Genomic DNA, 16,981 nt, shown 5'->3' on the forward strand with positions numbered 1-16,981 from the left:
TGCAGTGCTGTTTTATTTTTGTGTGTTTCGGTTATTAACCGCATGGATTTGATGCGGTTATTTTGTGTGGTTTTTAACCGCATTTTAGAGTTCAAACAGTTTTAAGAGTTTAAAAATATTATTTGTAATAATAAAAAACCATAAGGTATAAAAAAACAATTAACTTAAATTAGAAACAACTAATATCTTAAAAACTTTAAATCACTAGTAATTAACAATAAATATTTTAAAATTGTCAAATTTCACCATTTTCCAAAGTTAAACATACAAAAAACCAACACTTTTGTTTTCTAAAATTTTATCGTTTTTTCATCCATGAAACTTGTCTTATTTTTAATATTTAATATATTAATAACTAATAAAAAAATTGTATATAATATATGCGGTGCGGTGTGGTTTTTTGCGGTTTTTGAAAACTAATAACCGCACCGCACCGTAAATTTGCGGTTTTTGAAAAACAGAGAACCTCACCATCGGTTTTTATTGCGGTTGCAGTTAATCGGTTGCGGTTTATGCGGTTTTTGCGGTTAATTTTAATTGCGATGCAGTTTTGCTCACCCCTAGTTACAACCAAAGCCTCTACATACTATACGTCACTATGTCGAAGTCAAAACACTTAACCAAAAGCTTAAGCTCGTAACACAAATATTATGCAACCAAACATATAACCAAGGTTGTAGAACTCGTTACTCGGTACCTGTTCGGCCGACTACTGAGTAGCGAGTACTCGGGAGTACCCGGGAGTACTCGGAGAGTACTCGAATTCGGTAATTCATCTAAAAATATTTTTAGGGATATTATATATGTCAAAATCATAAGTTAAAATCATAAGTTGATTAAAATATATAACATAATTAGATACATATGAATACACAAGAACTGAAAACACATAATGGTCTCATTCCGTGAATAATTACTGAAAATTTAAGATATATGTGTAGTAATAATTAAATGTGTGTGTGTTAAATAATAAATCATTAAGTAAATTATACATATTAATCACCGAGTTTACTGAGTTTTACAAGACTGATCAGTTCAGTAAGGGCTGATCGGGGAGTACTCGGGATTCTGTAACTCGTCTCGGTGTGCCGAGTAGCGAGTACTCGGAGGAGTAATCGGCCAACTCGGCGAGTTTTACAACACTGCATATAACCATATAATAACAAACACATTAAATTTCCTTTATTAACTTGAAATGAGATATAATTCCCATTGAATCTTTACTTAATGCCATATAACACACTTAAAACCAACAAAAACTCATAATACATATATAGCTTGACATGACATACAATCGATACTGAATCTAGCTAAGATTCAAGTTTATTTAGTTATTATATAATTTGTTGATATCACAAGTAGTAGTTAATTAAGAGGCAATTATCTGAATCTTCATGCCAGCACCACAATGACCAGGGAGAGTGCAAACGAAGTTATTAAGACCCTTCACAAGCCTAATTCGGTCTTTTCCACTTGTGTACACTTTTGCATTTCTTGGGCTGCTGCTGCACCCATTATACCCTGCCTTGTTCACTGCGACCACATTGTGTGCTCCTCTCTTGTAGTTGAATACTGATTTCATGATAAAATTATAATAAAATATAAAATAAGATAGTAATAAAAACAATATTAATGTCACGTCATCTAATTATCTGCTTAACCCATAATCATATTCTTATTATCGTAGATATCTAAAATGGTTTAATATGTACTCACTATATATTACATATATACAGGTGAATGGTGTCGAGGTTAATTGGGGGAGGAATACTACTTAGAGAAAGAGTTATGCGTAGTTTTGCAACAAGCCTCGTAATGGTGTCTGGCTATTAGGCAAATATCAGTTAACATACAGACAATTTATTAAATAGTGCATGTAAATATATGTAGTCAAGTTTTTTATTTATAAAAGGTGATAGAATACCAAGCACGTCCCCAGCCCTGAAATTCTTGCCATGGGGCCAGTTGGAGAGGTTAAAGGTCCAGCCACTACGGCCGCCAACGACATAGGTGGCAGCCTGAGCTACCTGGCAATGAAGCACTGCCGCCACTAGGCAGAGCACCACCGCTGCTGCCATTGCACTGCCTCTTCCCTCCGTCATGGTATGGTCAAAACTTAAAATAAAGAAGTGATGGAGGGATGGTGTTCTAATGAATTTTGTGTTTGTTTGTGGGAAGTATGGATGGATATATGCATCCAATTTATAGGAAAAGTATATACTTTTTGAAAAAGAAAACATATATTATTATTATTATTATTATTTTTATTTTGAGTTGTTTCCGAAAATAAACAGACACAAAATTGTTTAAATTTTTTGAAATTTTATTTATTTTCTTATTAACAACTAATTTATAACCCGTGAGAACCACAGTTATAAAATTAATTAAACTTTCATATTAAAAAATAAAAATTATTAATCAATTATTTTAAATAAATTATTGATTAAGAGATATTTTTTTTAGTTATATAAATTATAATCGTTGATTTAAATAAATACGTGAAGTTATATCACCTTATCATCTGTATTAATTTTATTTTATTTTTTAATCTAATGTTATTAATTTAATATAATTAAAATGAAAAATTTTAAAATTTGAAATTTAAAATAGAGAATCAATTATTAATTTAAGGAAATTAGAGTGAAAAATTTAAAATTTGAAATTTGAAATGGATAATTAATAGGTTTACAAGTGGCATGATAGACATATAATATTAATGAAGAGTTTTAATATTATGACACTTGTCAATATGATAATAAACCTTTTTATTTATTAGAATAGGAAGATTGTCAAAATACGTTACCAAAAAAATATTAAATATGATATTTATTGATGCTACAAAAAATAAGGATTTTATAATTTAAATCCAAGGGTTTTTAATAATTCTTAACAATATTGATCTATAAATTTAATTAAAAAGCATAAAAAAAACTTGTCGACATGAGAAAATTTTAATATTTTTATTATGAGACGTTTGGTGAAAATTACTATATTGTTTTATATGGTAAAGTCTTATGGTTGGAATTTTTTTTCCATCAAATATCATCATTAGAACTGGTTAATACCGTTGATTATAGTTCACCTTTATATGAATTCGTTTTCCTTTTGTGAACATACTCTTATGTCTTAATTATAAACATTCCAATTGAATCATATATTGGGTGATGTGAACGTAGTTAGTAATGACAGCACAAAAGTTGATACAGAAGAAGAGCACTATGTTAGACTTAGGTGGCATATGGTTTGATGTCCAATAATAAAAGGTTATATTAGTGTGCTTGTAACATTGAATAAGAATGATTACTAAGATTTTCAAATATTGTTATTCCGTATGCTAGTTTGGTTTGGAAGATATTATTTATTCATGACTTGATCTTTCTTATTAACTAGCGGGTTTGAATGGGTTTGGACCAAAAAAACAGTTTTTAAATGTCAAACACTTAAAGAGAAACCCAATAAAAATAAGTTTCTTAAACATGTATGCACCTATTAGATTAATAACAACATTTGCCTTGGCCATGATTAGATTAATAGAGTCTTCACCTCTTGGGTTATATTTCATGGGAACAATCTGTGTGAGTTAAAAAGAGTAAGCAATGACAGTTTCCTTGCATTGATAATTAAGACAGAACCTTTGGTACGTGGCAAATGTGTAAAAGACGAAAGCTCTGGACAAAAAGTGCAACATTACAAACTGCAATTTGGCACATATTGGTTAGTTACCTTCAATGTTGCAATCAAGAGCAACATAGCAAAGCTTCTTAAGGCCATTAAATATTCAGTATATTCATATCGATTATGGAATGAACCATTTCATTCCATTCTAATTTCTATCAGATTATGGAATGAACCATTCCATTCCATTTAAAAGTAATATATCAACAACACTATCTAAATCATACTTCCTTCATATTCCATCATATGTTTTTAAGTCAAACACCAAAATATCCTTATAATATGTATATCAAAGTATATAAAACCTATTAAAAAAATATTATAAGCAAAAATTTAAAGTTTCTTAATTTTTATTATAAGATTCCATTTAATTTCCTACCAACCAAAAGCATGACAGATTCCATTCCTCACAAGAACTTTCCGCAAACGAAATGAGATGGATACGTTTGAAAATTTAAATTTAAATTTTTTACTTTTAGGAGAGAGAGAGAGAGAGAGAGAGAGAGAGAGAGAGAGAGAGAGAGAGAGTCTACCTTTAAGAAACCAACTAGAATGGAAGACCTTGTTGCATACGAAGCACGAGAGGTATTTTTTTCTAGTAAATATAATCAGTTATGAATACCATCTGCATAAAGTATGAAGGGGAACCTAGTTATATAATGTGGAAATGTCATTATAAACATCACTGAAAGATCACTTACTATGTCCAGGGTACTTCTTTAACATATCTTTATATGCAGAGCAAAAAAAGTCCATTAAGGGCGGACATCAATTTTTTTTTATAAAATTTTGTTTGTTTTGTTTCATTGGGACAGAACTGTAAGAATGTTACTATTAATGTATATTATACAAATGGATAAGTAGCATGTTATAAGATCAACATAAACATCAATGAAGACCATTATATTTCTAATTTCATCTGATGAAGTAACTGTGAAAAAAGTAAATTTGGAAACATTGAGTGAAAAACCTAGAATTTTGAGAAAGCATACCATTGATTCGAACCTTCACCATAGGACTTTCATGTCCACCATAAGCATTGACTGTTATCCCATCGTATACCTTTTATAACCTAGAACGGCTTTAGGATATTTCTAGTAGTCCCAAATTTCGTTGCTTTTTTCGTTATTACATCAGTATTATCACAAACAAAATTCATATCATCTTCTATTACCTTTGTTTCATCTTAATTATGTTGTTGTTGTGCGATTGTTGTATGATAACATCAAAGCCCTAAGAAAATGAATTGGTATGTCGATGAAATTTCAAAACCGGGAAACCCATTCCCAAAAAAAATCAACATCGACACACTAGGGATTTCTTATACATAGTAATAGAGCTTCAGATTCTTTGCTGATCTTAATTTCCATTTTTTTTATTCTAAGCTCATATTGCACTTCGTTGGAGGTACCATGAAGTACAGTTTAGAGAGATCTGTCTTGAGCTCCATTGGTTTCATCGCCTACTCTAATGTTGATTGTGGTAGATGTCGAAAGCTGATGATTTGCCTCAATTTGCAAGATCCTTATTAGAATGAAAAATTCCTATGCGGTTTAACAATTTTGCGTCAATTTGCAAGATCCTTATGAGTCCCACTTCAGAATAGATCAGAAGTCGAAAGCTGATGATTTGTATTATTATGTGAGATTGAGAGTTCTTGAAGAGATATTTTTGAGCGAGTTCTCAGAGAGATAGAGAGAGAGAGAGAGAGAGAGAGAGAGAGATAGAGATTTAGAAAGTGTGTTGTTTTTGAATCATTGTTCTTAAACATAAACCCGATAAATAAAGTATGTTATTTGTTTTTCAAACATATGTGTTATTATTATGCGTTTCATATTGATTCATACACAAGTGTTAGCGTTAGGGACCAACAAACTTGGTGATGAATAAAGCTTATGGTGCTTGGAGAAGTCATGTCCAGCTGAAGATTCCACCTTCTAATCCATTCTCAAGCATCGTATGTCCTGAAGTTCTTTGGTTTATTCAAATTCATGCTTAGATTTAAGTTTTAGGTGGGATTTTGGTCCCTTTTAGCTAATTAACCTTGATGTTCTTTGATTTTGAGCAAGTATAGAACCTTAGAATGGATGTGAGTAGTCTTTTTGCCATTTGAGAGTAGAACAATGTGTGTGCATGGATTTCCTTTGATGCATTCACAAGTTCATTGTCATTTTGAGCTTCTTGAGAGTTAGGGTTTGAGATTCAGCTTGAATGAGCCTTAGATTTGGAAAGGCCCTTCTGAGTTTAAGATCTGAAAGTTTAAGCGATGGTCGAAGGTGTTAAGTGCTTAACGAAAGTGGATTATGCATTAATAAGAGAAGTGTGACAAATGACAGGTCGTGACACGTGTTTGGAAATGAATTCATGACTATTTTATCGTCAGAAAGTGTGTTCTTTCTGAATGTTTGTGCTTAAACATAAACCCAATAAATAAAGTATGTTCTTTGTTTGTCCAACATATATGTTATTATTCCACGTTTCATATTGATTCATACATTAGTGTTAGGGCTAGTGACCAACAAACTTGGTGAAGAAGAAAGCTTGTGGTGCTTGGAGAAGTCATTTCCAACTGAAGATTCCACCTTCTAGTCCCTTGTCAAGCATCGTAAGTCCTAAAGTTCTTTAGTTTATTTAAATTCATGCTTATTTAAGTTTTAGGTGGGATTTGGGTCCCTTTTTTTTTTCCTTTTACCTTGATGTTCTTTGATTTTGAACAACTCTAGAACCTTAGACTGGATTTGAGTAGTATTTTGGCCATTTGAGAGTAGAACAATGTGTGTGCATGGGTTTCCTTTAAGCTATGCACAAGTTCTTGGACATTTTGAGCTTCTTGAGAGTTAGGGTTTGTGATTTAGCTTTAATGAGCCTTAGATTTGGAAAGACCCTTTTGAGTTTAAGATCTCAAAGTTTAATCCATGGTCGAAGGGGTTAAGTGCTTAATGAAAGTGGATTCTGCATTAAAAGGAGAAACATGACCAATGCGATGTCGTGACACGTGTTTGGAAACGAATTCACGACTATTTTATCATTCAAACGTGTGTTCTTTCTGAAAGTATATTGTTTTTTTGTCAGGCATATGTGTTATTCTTCCGTGTTTGATGTTGATTTATACATAAGCATTAGGATTACGGACCAAAAAACCTGGTGAAGAAGAAAGCTTGTGGTGATTGGAGAAGTTATTTCCATCTGAAGATTCCACCTTCTAGTCCCTTCTCAAGCATTGTAAGTCCTAAAGTTCTTTGGTTTATTCAAATGCATGCTTAGATTTAGGTTTTAGGTGGGATTTTGGTCCTTTTTAGCCCTTTAACCATGATGTTCTTTGTGTTTGATCAACTCTAGAACCTTATAAGGGATTTGAGTAGTTTTTGGCCATTTGAGAGTATGAAAATGTGTGTGCATGGGTTTATGTCACACCCCGGGCGGAGGCGGAAGCGCCAAGGTTGCGATGTCGAAAATTGAATCAAAGTTAACAAACATACATTGAACAGTACAAAACTTAAATTACATTACATGTATTCATAGATTTGAATACAAGGATTACATTAATTTAAACTTCAAAAATGCAAGTTTACAAAACAAGTTAAGCAAAACGTAATTTAACTAAAACAAAAGGCCTCAACAGGTTAGCTGACAACAAAAGACAATGAAATATAGGTTATCCCATAACTCACGAGGCTTGAAATCCGACTTCTAGTTTCCTAAGAATACACGCGTCTAAAAATATATCAATCCCAAGTTTAACAATTCTACAATTGTTTATGTTCGGAAAATTTTGGTTGCAAGACTTAACGAACCTTAAGTGTAACGCAACAAAAGTTTTCCTATCTAAATCGGACAGCATAACGACTGCATTTCGACTAAAACTAAACTTCAACTTAAGTGAAACCAAACAAAACCTTAACAATCTAAACCTATACAACTATAGTAGTAAAACGCATGCGAAAAATAATGCAATTTAAGTGTGTACATACACAAAACAAACATTTTAACGAACACATATAACATTTCTTTTTACGTTGATATATATATATATATATATATATATATATATATATATATATATATATATATATATATATATATATATATATATATATATATATATATATATATAACATTTTTACATATCAAAATATATGTACATATCGTCTAGGCAATAAAATATGTAGATATATGAGTATATGTTGATCAGTTTTATGTAAAATGACATATACTTCTATACAATTATTTTTCTATATCTTCTTTGATACATATGTCATTTTATGTATAAAACGTATGTATATATAAACTATAATCATTTTATGTAACAAAGTTCATAAAATGATATATATATATATATATATATATATATATATATATATATATATATAAAACTAGATTAAATGTGATAACCGTTAAGAATGGACGTAAAATGTTTGTGAATATTAACGAATAATGTAAATGAACGTAACATAAACGGGAACGTAAATGAACGTAATTTATAACGTAAACTTAAGGTTGTATTCTCCACCGAAAGATTTAAAAAGATAAAAGGAGTCGTAAAACTCTCCCTCATCAGGTAACATTAGTTATTTTGAGAAAGATTCGCGACATTTCCGGTTCACCAAAGTTTGAGATTTAAGTTTCTTTTAGGAGGTCTTAATACAAAAAGACATGGATTAATAAGTTAGACCTCATCAAGTTTTATTTACAAGATATTTTTATGACAAAAAGAAGTGATAAAGTTCATGTAATCACCTAGTTTTCTTGGATTCCAAAGTATGTTACCAAAAAGAGGGTTGGAACACAAGGATTTTAAGGAGAAAGATGAAGTTTTTCTTGGGTTTTAACACACTCTAAAACAGCTCCTTATGGGGCTATTTAGATCTCGAAATACGGCAGCCAAAAACAGGAACTTTTTGGGTCTTTTTGCTCACTCGAAAACAACTCTATATATGGTATTTTGGATCTCGATTTTTCAGAAAGAATGCAAAGCAAAGGAAAGCTTTTTGCATTGCTTTATGTTCTTAATTATTGCAACAACTAAACACATGTTTTAGGGGGTTATCTATGTTGGGTTTTATGTACTCTAACATTCCTATGGTGCACATACAACCATATTGCTTTGGATCTAAGTCTTCTCTAATTATACATGCAATATTGGTTTCCGAAGCAAGAAGCCTAAACTAGCATACAAAATTTGATATATGAATCATAAAACTAGTTAGAAGATTACCTTTTGATGTAGCTAGTAGAACTTTGGCCTTACGATAGCTTAGCACCCCAAGTGTTGTGCCTCAAACAAGTCACAAACACCAATAAATAACTAGATGAATATGAGAGAGGTTTATGAGACTCAAAATCGGTTTCTTCTTCTTGGAATGCAAGTGATAGCCGATTTTAGTGCTTAGGGTTACATATATATAGTGTAGAATTCCAAGAGTCATGTGTAACCCTAATTCTTACACTTAAGCTTATGATCCAACAATTGATTTGGATTAAGATTTCATGGACTAACCCACAAGCTTAGCCGACCACAAATCAATCATGGATCATTAGACCAATCCATATGTATCACTGATTTATATAATCAGTCCCTATTAATTTAATTAGTCTCTTTTGATCACTAAATTAATTCCAAAATTAATTCTTGATCAATACTAATTAAATAATATGATTTCTCAATTAATATATTATTCTTATAATATATTTATAAATCATAAATAACCTATTTCTCAAATACACATCTATCAAATTGTTCTGGTGAAGGCAACCCAAAATGGACCATGCTACTATCGGGTCAAGTACATACCAATTATAGTTGTGGGCTTAGACACCTAATCCAACAGTCTCCCACTTGGATAAGTCTAATAACTATAACTGTCAATGTAACTTAAAATCTGATTAGCAATCGTAGCTCTCAAAAAGCCGTTGTCGAACTCTGACGCGTCCATTAGATAAGGGATCATATAATCCTCTGTTCTTTAAGATATCGTGCGGACAAATACATGGAACATAGTCATACTTATTCTCCTGCAGTTTTGTTTCCCGATTTCCGATTTGTTTGATATAGAACTTAATTGAACACATCAATTGAGTCCTGACCGGGCCCGACACATAAGTCAAAATAAAATCATCGAGGGGCCCATGATATCGCTTTTAATCCTATTAGGATAAAAGGAACAAATAAACTTCGACTTATATGCTTGTACTAACTACTCGTTAAATCATACACAACTGCACATTTTATAACATCAAGCACTATCAATGTACAACCAACTCATAATCAACAACTCATATATCTTGGTTTGAAGATTATACGATATTATCATTTCACAATCACTCGTGATAAATTCCATGAAGTGATTCATGTGAGTGTGGGTTTAGTCCAATACTCAAATCTTATTTCAATAGCATTCATGAATGTTTGTAGCAAACTTTACTATGTCTAATACCTTAAACATTCTTACAAAACCAATTCATGACAGTCTACTTTCATTACCTACTTCCAAATTATGATCGACTGTGGATAGTTTGAATAATCTTATTATTTTGGAAGTCAAAACATGCAAAAATGAAACAATGGTAAATAATTGACACAAGATAGTAACTTTACTTATAAATAAAACTCCTTTTATTAAATCATCAAATGTCAATTACATTTTATCTATTACAAGTTTCTAAATGTCTATCTAATCACTAAAAACTAATATCGTCCATCAGCCCGATACTTCTAGCGTGCTGCAAGTGCTTAACTCTACTCACTCTCTTCGTAAGGGGATCAGTTGGGTTCTTTTCTGACGATACCCCCTTCATTACGAGGATTTCTTCTTCTACCCGATGTGCCTGGATCTGCCATGATCCCTTGGTTCCTTGGCTAAGGCGACCACACCCTCGTTGTCACACAAAATCTCCATAGGCTCCTTTACAGCCAGTACAACTCCAAGGTTTCCGATGAAGCTCTTTTGCCATATCGCATCCTTCGACGTTTCGCTTGCTGCTATATACTCTGATTCGTATGTTGAATCAGCTACAGTCTCCTGTTTGGAACTTTTCCAAGTTACTGCTCCTCCATTTAAGGTGAATATCCAGCCCGAATGAGAGCGGAAATTATCTCTGTTGGTCTGAAAGCCGACATCACTATACCCTGTCACTCTCAAGTCATCACTCCCACTGAGGGTAAGGACCCAATCCTTAGTCCTCCGCAAGTACTTAAGAATGATCTTTACCGCAGTCCAGTGAGCTTTACCAGGATTCCCTTGATATCTACTAACCATGCTCAAAGCAAAGGCTACATCAGGGTGAGTACAAGTCATAGCATACATGATCGAGCCAACTGCAGAAGCCTATGGTATTCGACTCATTTCTACTATCTCAACATTTGTACTCGAACTCTGAGTCTTACTCAATTTAGTATTTACTCTGGATAGATAATTCTCCTTTCTTGGAGTCCTCCATGCTAAAATGTTTCAACACCTTGTCCAAGTAGGTACTTTGACTAAGTCCTATTAGTCTTTTACTCCTATTTCTCGATATTCTTATCCCTAGAATGTAAGCAGCTTCCCCAAGGTCCTTCATAGCAAAACACTTCCCAAGCCAGTACTTAACCTCCTGCATGGTTGGGATATCGTTTCCTATGAGCAGTATGTCATCCACATACAATACCAGAAAGCTAACTATACTCCCACTAGCTTTGACATATACACAGCACTCAGCCTCGCTTCTCGAAAAACCAAACTCTTTGACTTTCTCATCGAAACAAAGATTCCATCTGCGAGATGCTTGCTTTAATCCATAAATGGATTTCTCAAGCTTACACACTCTATTAGGGTACTCTCCATTGACAAAACCCTCTGGCTGATTCATGTAAACATCTTCAGCCAACTTCCCATTAAGGAAAACGGTTTTGACATCCATTTGCCATATTTCTTAATCATGAAATGCAACTATGGCTAGCATAACCCTTATAGATTTAATCTTTGCTACTGGTGAGAAGGTCTCATCATAGTCAACTCTAGGAGTTTGAGTAAAGCCCTTCACAACCAATTGTGCCTTATAAGTGTGTAATTTCCCATCCATGCCGGTCTTCTTCTTGAAGATCCATTTGCACCCGACTGTCTTACGACCCGATACATTGTCAACCAAGTTCCAAACTTGATTGTCATACATGGACTGTATCTCGCTGTCCATAGCCTCCTTCCATTTCGTAGACTCGGGGCCTGCCATGGATTCCTTGTAGTTGTTAGGTTCATCCAAATTTACCAGTGTACTATCACTAATAAATGTATCACCTTGAGTAGTAATATGGAAACCATAAAACTCAGGTACCATTCTAACTCTACGGGAACACCTCAGAGGCAAGGACTCCTCAATCGGTTCAACAGGAGTTTCCTCCTCGGGTTGAGCGCTAGTGTTTGAGGTTCCCTCATCACTTAAATCTTGAAGCTCTTCAAGGTCAATTTGCCTCCCCATGTCCTCTTAGCATATGAGTTCTCTTTCACGGAAAACCCCTCTACTTGCAACGAACAACATTGTCACTCGGTCTATAGAAGAGATACCCAAAGGACGTCTGCGGGTAGCCGATGAAAATACATCGCTCACTACGAGGTTCGAGCTTGTCTTGAGTCTCTCGTCTTACGAAAGCCTCGGAACCCCAAACCCTGATATATGCTAACGAGGGAACCTTCCCTGTCCACATTTCGTGAGGTGTTTTGGTAACCTTTTTAGTTTGGACTAGATTAAGGATATGGGCGACAGTCTCTAAGGCATACCCCCAGAATGAGATAGGTAACGAATCTCGACTCATCATGGAACGAACCATGTCCAACAAGGTTCTATTGCGCCTCTCAGCCACACCATTAAGCTGTGGTGTCCTGGGTGGCGTCAATTGTGAAACAATTCCACATTCCTTAAGGTAGTCATGGAACTCGATACTAAGATACTCACCACCTCGATCGGATCGGGGCATCTTTATCTTCCTGCCCAGCTGATTCTCCACTTCTTGTTTAAACTCTTTGAATTTTTCAAAGGTTTCTGACTTATGCTTGATTAAGTAAATATACCCATATCTACTATAAGCATCAGTAAAATTCACATAGAAGCGGTTAACATCCCTTGTGGCGGATCTGAAGGGTCAACACACATCGGTGTGTATGAGATCCAACAAACCCTCACCCCTTGCACACGAACCAGTGAAGGGTGACTTGGTCATCTTTCCAAGCAAACAAGATTCACATGTGTCATCCGACTTTAAGTCAAATGACTCCAATACTCCATCCTTTTGGAGTTGGGATATGCGCTTCTTGTTGACATGTCCAAGACAACAATGCCATTAGCATGCTTTATCCAAACCATTGGACGAATCAATATGCAACACATTATTTGCTAAGTTATCTACAACCATCACAGTTTCATATATACCATTACAAGGCAATGCTTCAAAATAAAAAATTCCATTATAATAAGCATTTATTGAACCAATTTCATTATTAAACGAAAAGGTAAAACCTTATTTATACAAACTATGAAAAGAAATAATATTTCTCGCTATATCAGACGACTAGCAACAATTATTCAATTCTAAATTTAACCCACTACTAAGCAATAAGGAATAAACTCCAATCTTAGTGACATGCGACTTTTTCCTATTCTCCGTGATCAAGTTCATCTTCCCGTGCTCCACATCCCTACTTCTTTTTAGACCCTGCAAATCAAAACAAATGCGAAAACCACATCCTGTATCAAGGACCCAAGAATTAGCATGTGGTGAGTTATTAGACAGAATAGTGTAAACACCTGCGAGTGTGGGTTTGATCTTCCCATCCTTTATGTCCTGCAAGTATTTGGGGAAGGTTCGTTTCCAGTGCCCCTTTTCATGACAATAGAAGCACTCTGGTTCCTTTGGGTTGGTAGAGGGTTTACCAGAACCAACTTTGGTCCCACTAGAAGAGGATCCATCATGGGACTTTCCCTTGTGGCTCTTAGAAGGAGCCTTCCTCTTCTTTTCTTTCCCATGTCCAATTGGCAAGACAAGGGCAGTAGCAGTAGGAGTAGGTACAACAGATTTTCCTTTCAAACTACTTTCAACATTTCTTAAAAGACCTTGAAGCTTGCTTAGAGTGACCTCCTCCTTGTTCATATGATAAGTCATACGAAACTAATCATAACAAGAGGGAAAAGAGTGTAGGATAATGTCAATGGCCAACTCTTCATCGAAGTTGACATTCAGCTTCAGCAAGCGGTCCACAAACCTTTGCATCTTTTGCAAGTGGGCCGTGATAGACTCTCCATCCTTCATTTTGGTAGTAATCATGGAGGAAATGATTTCATACCTTTCCTGCCGAGCACTTTGATGGTACCTTTCCATCAAATCTTGGTGCATTTCATAAGGACAAAAGTTCTCATAAGACTTTTGAAGCTCAGCGGTCATGGTAGCAATCATAATACATGACACCTTTGTCGCATCCTTCTCATGAGTCATATACTCAACAATCTGTTCGGGAGAAGCAGTGTTTTCATCAATCTCCTTTAGCTCTTTATCGAGGACATATTCTTTGTCCTCGTGGCAAATAGCCATTCAAATGTTTTAAATCCATTCATTGAAGTTCGATCCATCAAAAATGACCCTCCCACATAAGTTCATAAGGGAGAAAGAGTCGGAAGAGTTTGAAGCAGTGTTTGGAGTAGACGTCTGAAAAGGAAAGATAAAGCTTAGATTAGATAAGGATCCTTAATATAACACCCAAATGAAATATTAAGGCTAGGACCCAACACAATATTCTACAATTTGGAAGAGGGATGTCGTAATCTAATTGTAAAATATTTGAAGGTAGATAAATGACGATTTACCAAATTCCACCATGAAAAACGAAAAAGAAGATTATGTTTTAAATGAATTGAAATTCCTAGATTCTTTGAGATTCATTGAATCTTTTCAACTACATGATTAAATCTCAATTATGCCCTTCAAGTTTGTGACTAGGATACCGAGGATCACAAACAAGGTGTGAATAACCATGCAAATGTGCTTGGTACACTTGATGTTACATATCACTTGATCAATGTGTCGGTTAACCACATACACTCCATTTATCCATGATTAACATCAAGCTACCCTTTGCCACACTTGCTACTCCCAAATTAGTGTGCCGGTTAACCACACACGCTCCACTAACAACTTAGCAAGGTGCAAAGTGCAATTTCCATGGGATAGCATCATTTTCACATCTTTCCTAAAGTAACTAAGATTGGAAATTTATAAAAGTTTAGTTACTTTGCAATATCATTATACTTATTAATGAGGATTAATGTCCTATGCTACCCGTTCAGCTAACGACCCTCCACCAATCAAGGAAGCGGTGGGTGAGAGTGGACACCCATTCAACTACCATTTATAGGCAGTTTCCTTATACCCCCCTTATAGATCGGCTTCGTGAATGAGGCCTACTAACGGTAAGACTGACTTGTCTTATACATACATATAAGTATTAAACTTTAATATTATAATAGTATAGGGTTGAATTTTAAACCTTTAAAATTCTAGGGTTTCGAATTAAAGTTTCATAAATGAGACTTTTCAAATTCCAAAACTTGAGGGCAAGTTTTGAAACTCTTCAAAAAACCTCTTGAGTTTTAGAATTCATGTTACATAAATGAGACTTTCCAAGTTCCATAACTTGAGGACAAGTTATGAACCTCTTCAAGACCTTTGGAATTCTATAACTTAAAGATTTACTGTTTCATGAATGAGACTTTTCATATTTCATAACTTGAGGACAAGTTATGAAACTCTTCAAGAAACATTTAGATCAAATTTTAACTAATACAATTATCATATAATTTATCATTTACCAAATTTGACCTAATACTAGTCATATAGCAAAGTAATTCCAAATTTTACAAATAATTAGTTTTGCAAAAAATCAAGTAATTATCTTAAAATTTGATAATCATCATGTTATTGGATGGGGATAATCATTACCATATTAGTAAAATCAAATTTTATGAAACAAAACAGTTTGTGGTAATGATCCTAATCCAAAACATGCCAAAAACTCGAAAATTCTGCCATCGGATGACCCAACTCGTCGAGCCAGGCAATGGACTCGTCGAGTTCATGGGCAAATTCATCCAACTCGTCAAGTCCGACTTAAGACACGTCGAGTTCATCAGGAAGTGGCCAGAAATGTAAATTTTTCACTTTGAAAATCAAACAATTGCATCAATATAATAAAAAACACCCTAGGCTCTGATACCACTGTTGGGTTTTATGTACTCTAACATTCCTATGGTGCACATATAACCCTAATGCTTTGGATCTAAGTTTTCTCTAATTATACATGCAATATTGGTTTCCAAAGCATGAAGCCTAAACTAGCATACAAAATTTGATATATGAATCATAAAACTAGTTAGAAGATTACCTTTTGATGTAGCTAGTAGAACGTTGGCCTTAAGAGAGCTTAGCACCCCAAGTGTTGTGCCTCAAAAAAGTCACAAACACCAATAAACAACTAGATGAATATGAGAGAGGTTTAGGAGACTCAAAATCAGTTTCTTCTTCTTGGAATGCAAGTGATAGCCGATTTTAGTGCTTCGGGTAACATATATATAGTGTAGAATTCCAAGAGTCATGCGTAACCCTAATTCTTACACTTAAGCTTATGATCCAACAATTGATTTGGATTAACATTTCATGGACTAACCCACAAGCTTAGCCCATCAAAAATCAATCATGGATCATTAGCCCAATCCATATGTCTCACTGATTTACATAATCAGTCCCTATTAATTTAATTAGTCTCTTTTGATCACTAAATTAATTCCAAATTAATTCTTGAATCAATACTAATTAAATAATATGATTTCTCAATTAATATATTGTTCTTATAATATATTTATAAATCATAAATAACCTCTTTCTCAAATACCCATCTATCAAATTGTTCTAGTGAAGGCAACCCGAAATGGACCATGCTACTATCGGGTCAAGCACATACCAATTATAGTAATGAGCTTAGACACCTAATCCAACAATCTATACTTTTAAAGCTTGCAAAAATAGATGAAAAGTTGCTGAAATGGAAAGCTAAAACCGAGGGGCAAAATCATCATTTTGCCTTCGATTCTTGATGATCTTCAAATAGGAGGAGATGAGCTGAAATAGGGCTGGTCTTGAGTAGAATTTAGAGAGAAAATGTGTGAAAGTTATGAGAAAATAGAAGTAAAATCATAGAGGGAGAGAGTGGTAAAGATTTATAAGGAGAGAAGGAGGAAAGATTTATGCAATCTTGTAAGATATTTGGAGATGATTTGGATTTGATCAAAT

At 34.1% G+C, this 16,981-nt stretch overlaps 1 protein-coding gene across 1 annotated transcript; it reads right to left on the minus strand.

The window, feature by feature from the left end:
- Nucleotides 1-1,183: 1,183 nt before the first annotated feature.
- Nucleotides 1,184-2,162, minus strand: LOC145125093 (basic blue protein-like). Its single transcript, XM_079060582.1, has 2 exons — nt 1,925-2,162; nt 1,184-1,572 (listed from the first exon to the last, which is right to left on the minus strand). The coding sequence occupies exons 1-2, from the start codon at nt 2,100-2,102 to the stop codon at nt 1,370-1,372; spliced, it is 381 nt and encodes a 126-aa protein (XP_078916708.1). The 5' UTR covers nt 2,103-2,162; the 3' UTR covers nt 1,184-1,369.
- Nucleotides 2,163-16,981: the final 14,819 nt, after the last annotated feature.

Source organism: Lactuca virosa, chromosome 7 (genome assembly GCF_052849685.1).
Source record: "Lactuca virosa cultivar CGN04683 chromosome 7, Lactuca_virosa_CGN04683_v6, whole genome shotgun sequence".
In the NCBI taxonomy this organism is placed as follows: domain Eukaryota; kingdom Viridiplantae; phylum Streptophyta; class Magnoliopsida; order Asterales; family Asteraceae; genus Lactuca; species Lactuca virosa.

Excerpts from the sequence above, each read along its gene's own strand:
- LOC145125093 (XM_079060582.1), bottom strand. The coding sequence starts at position 2,102 with ATGACGGAGGGAAGAGGCAGTGCAATGGCAGCAGCGGTGGTGCTCTGC. Across the intron at positions 1,573-1,924 it reads CAGGGCTGGGGACGTGCTTG|TATTCAACTACAAGAGAGGA; the intron begins GTATTCTATCAC and ends TCATGAAATCAG.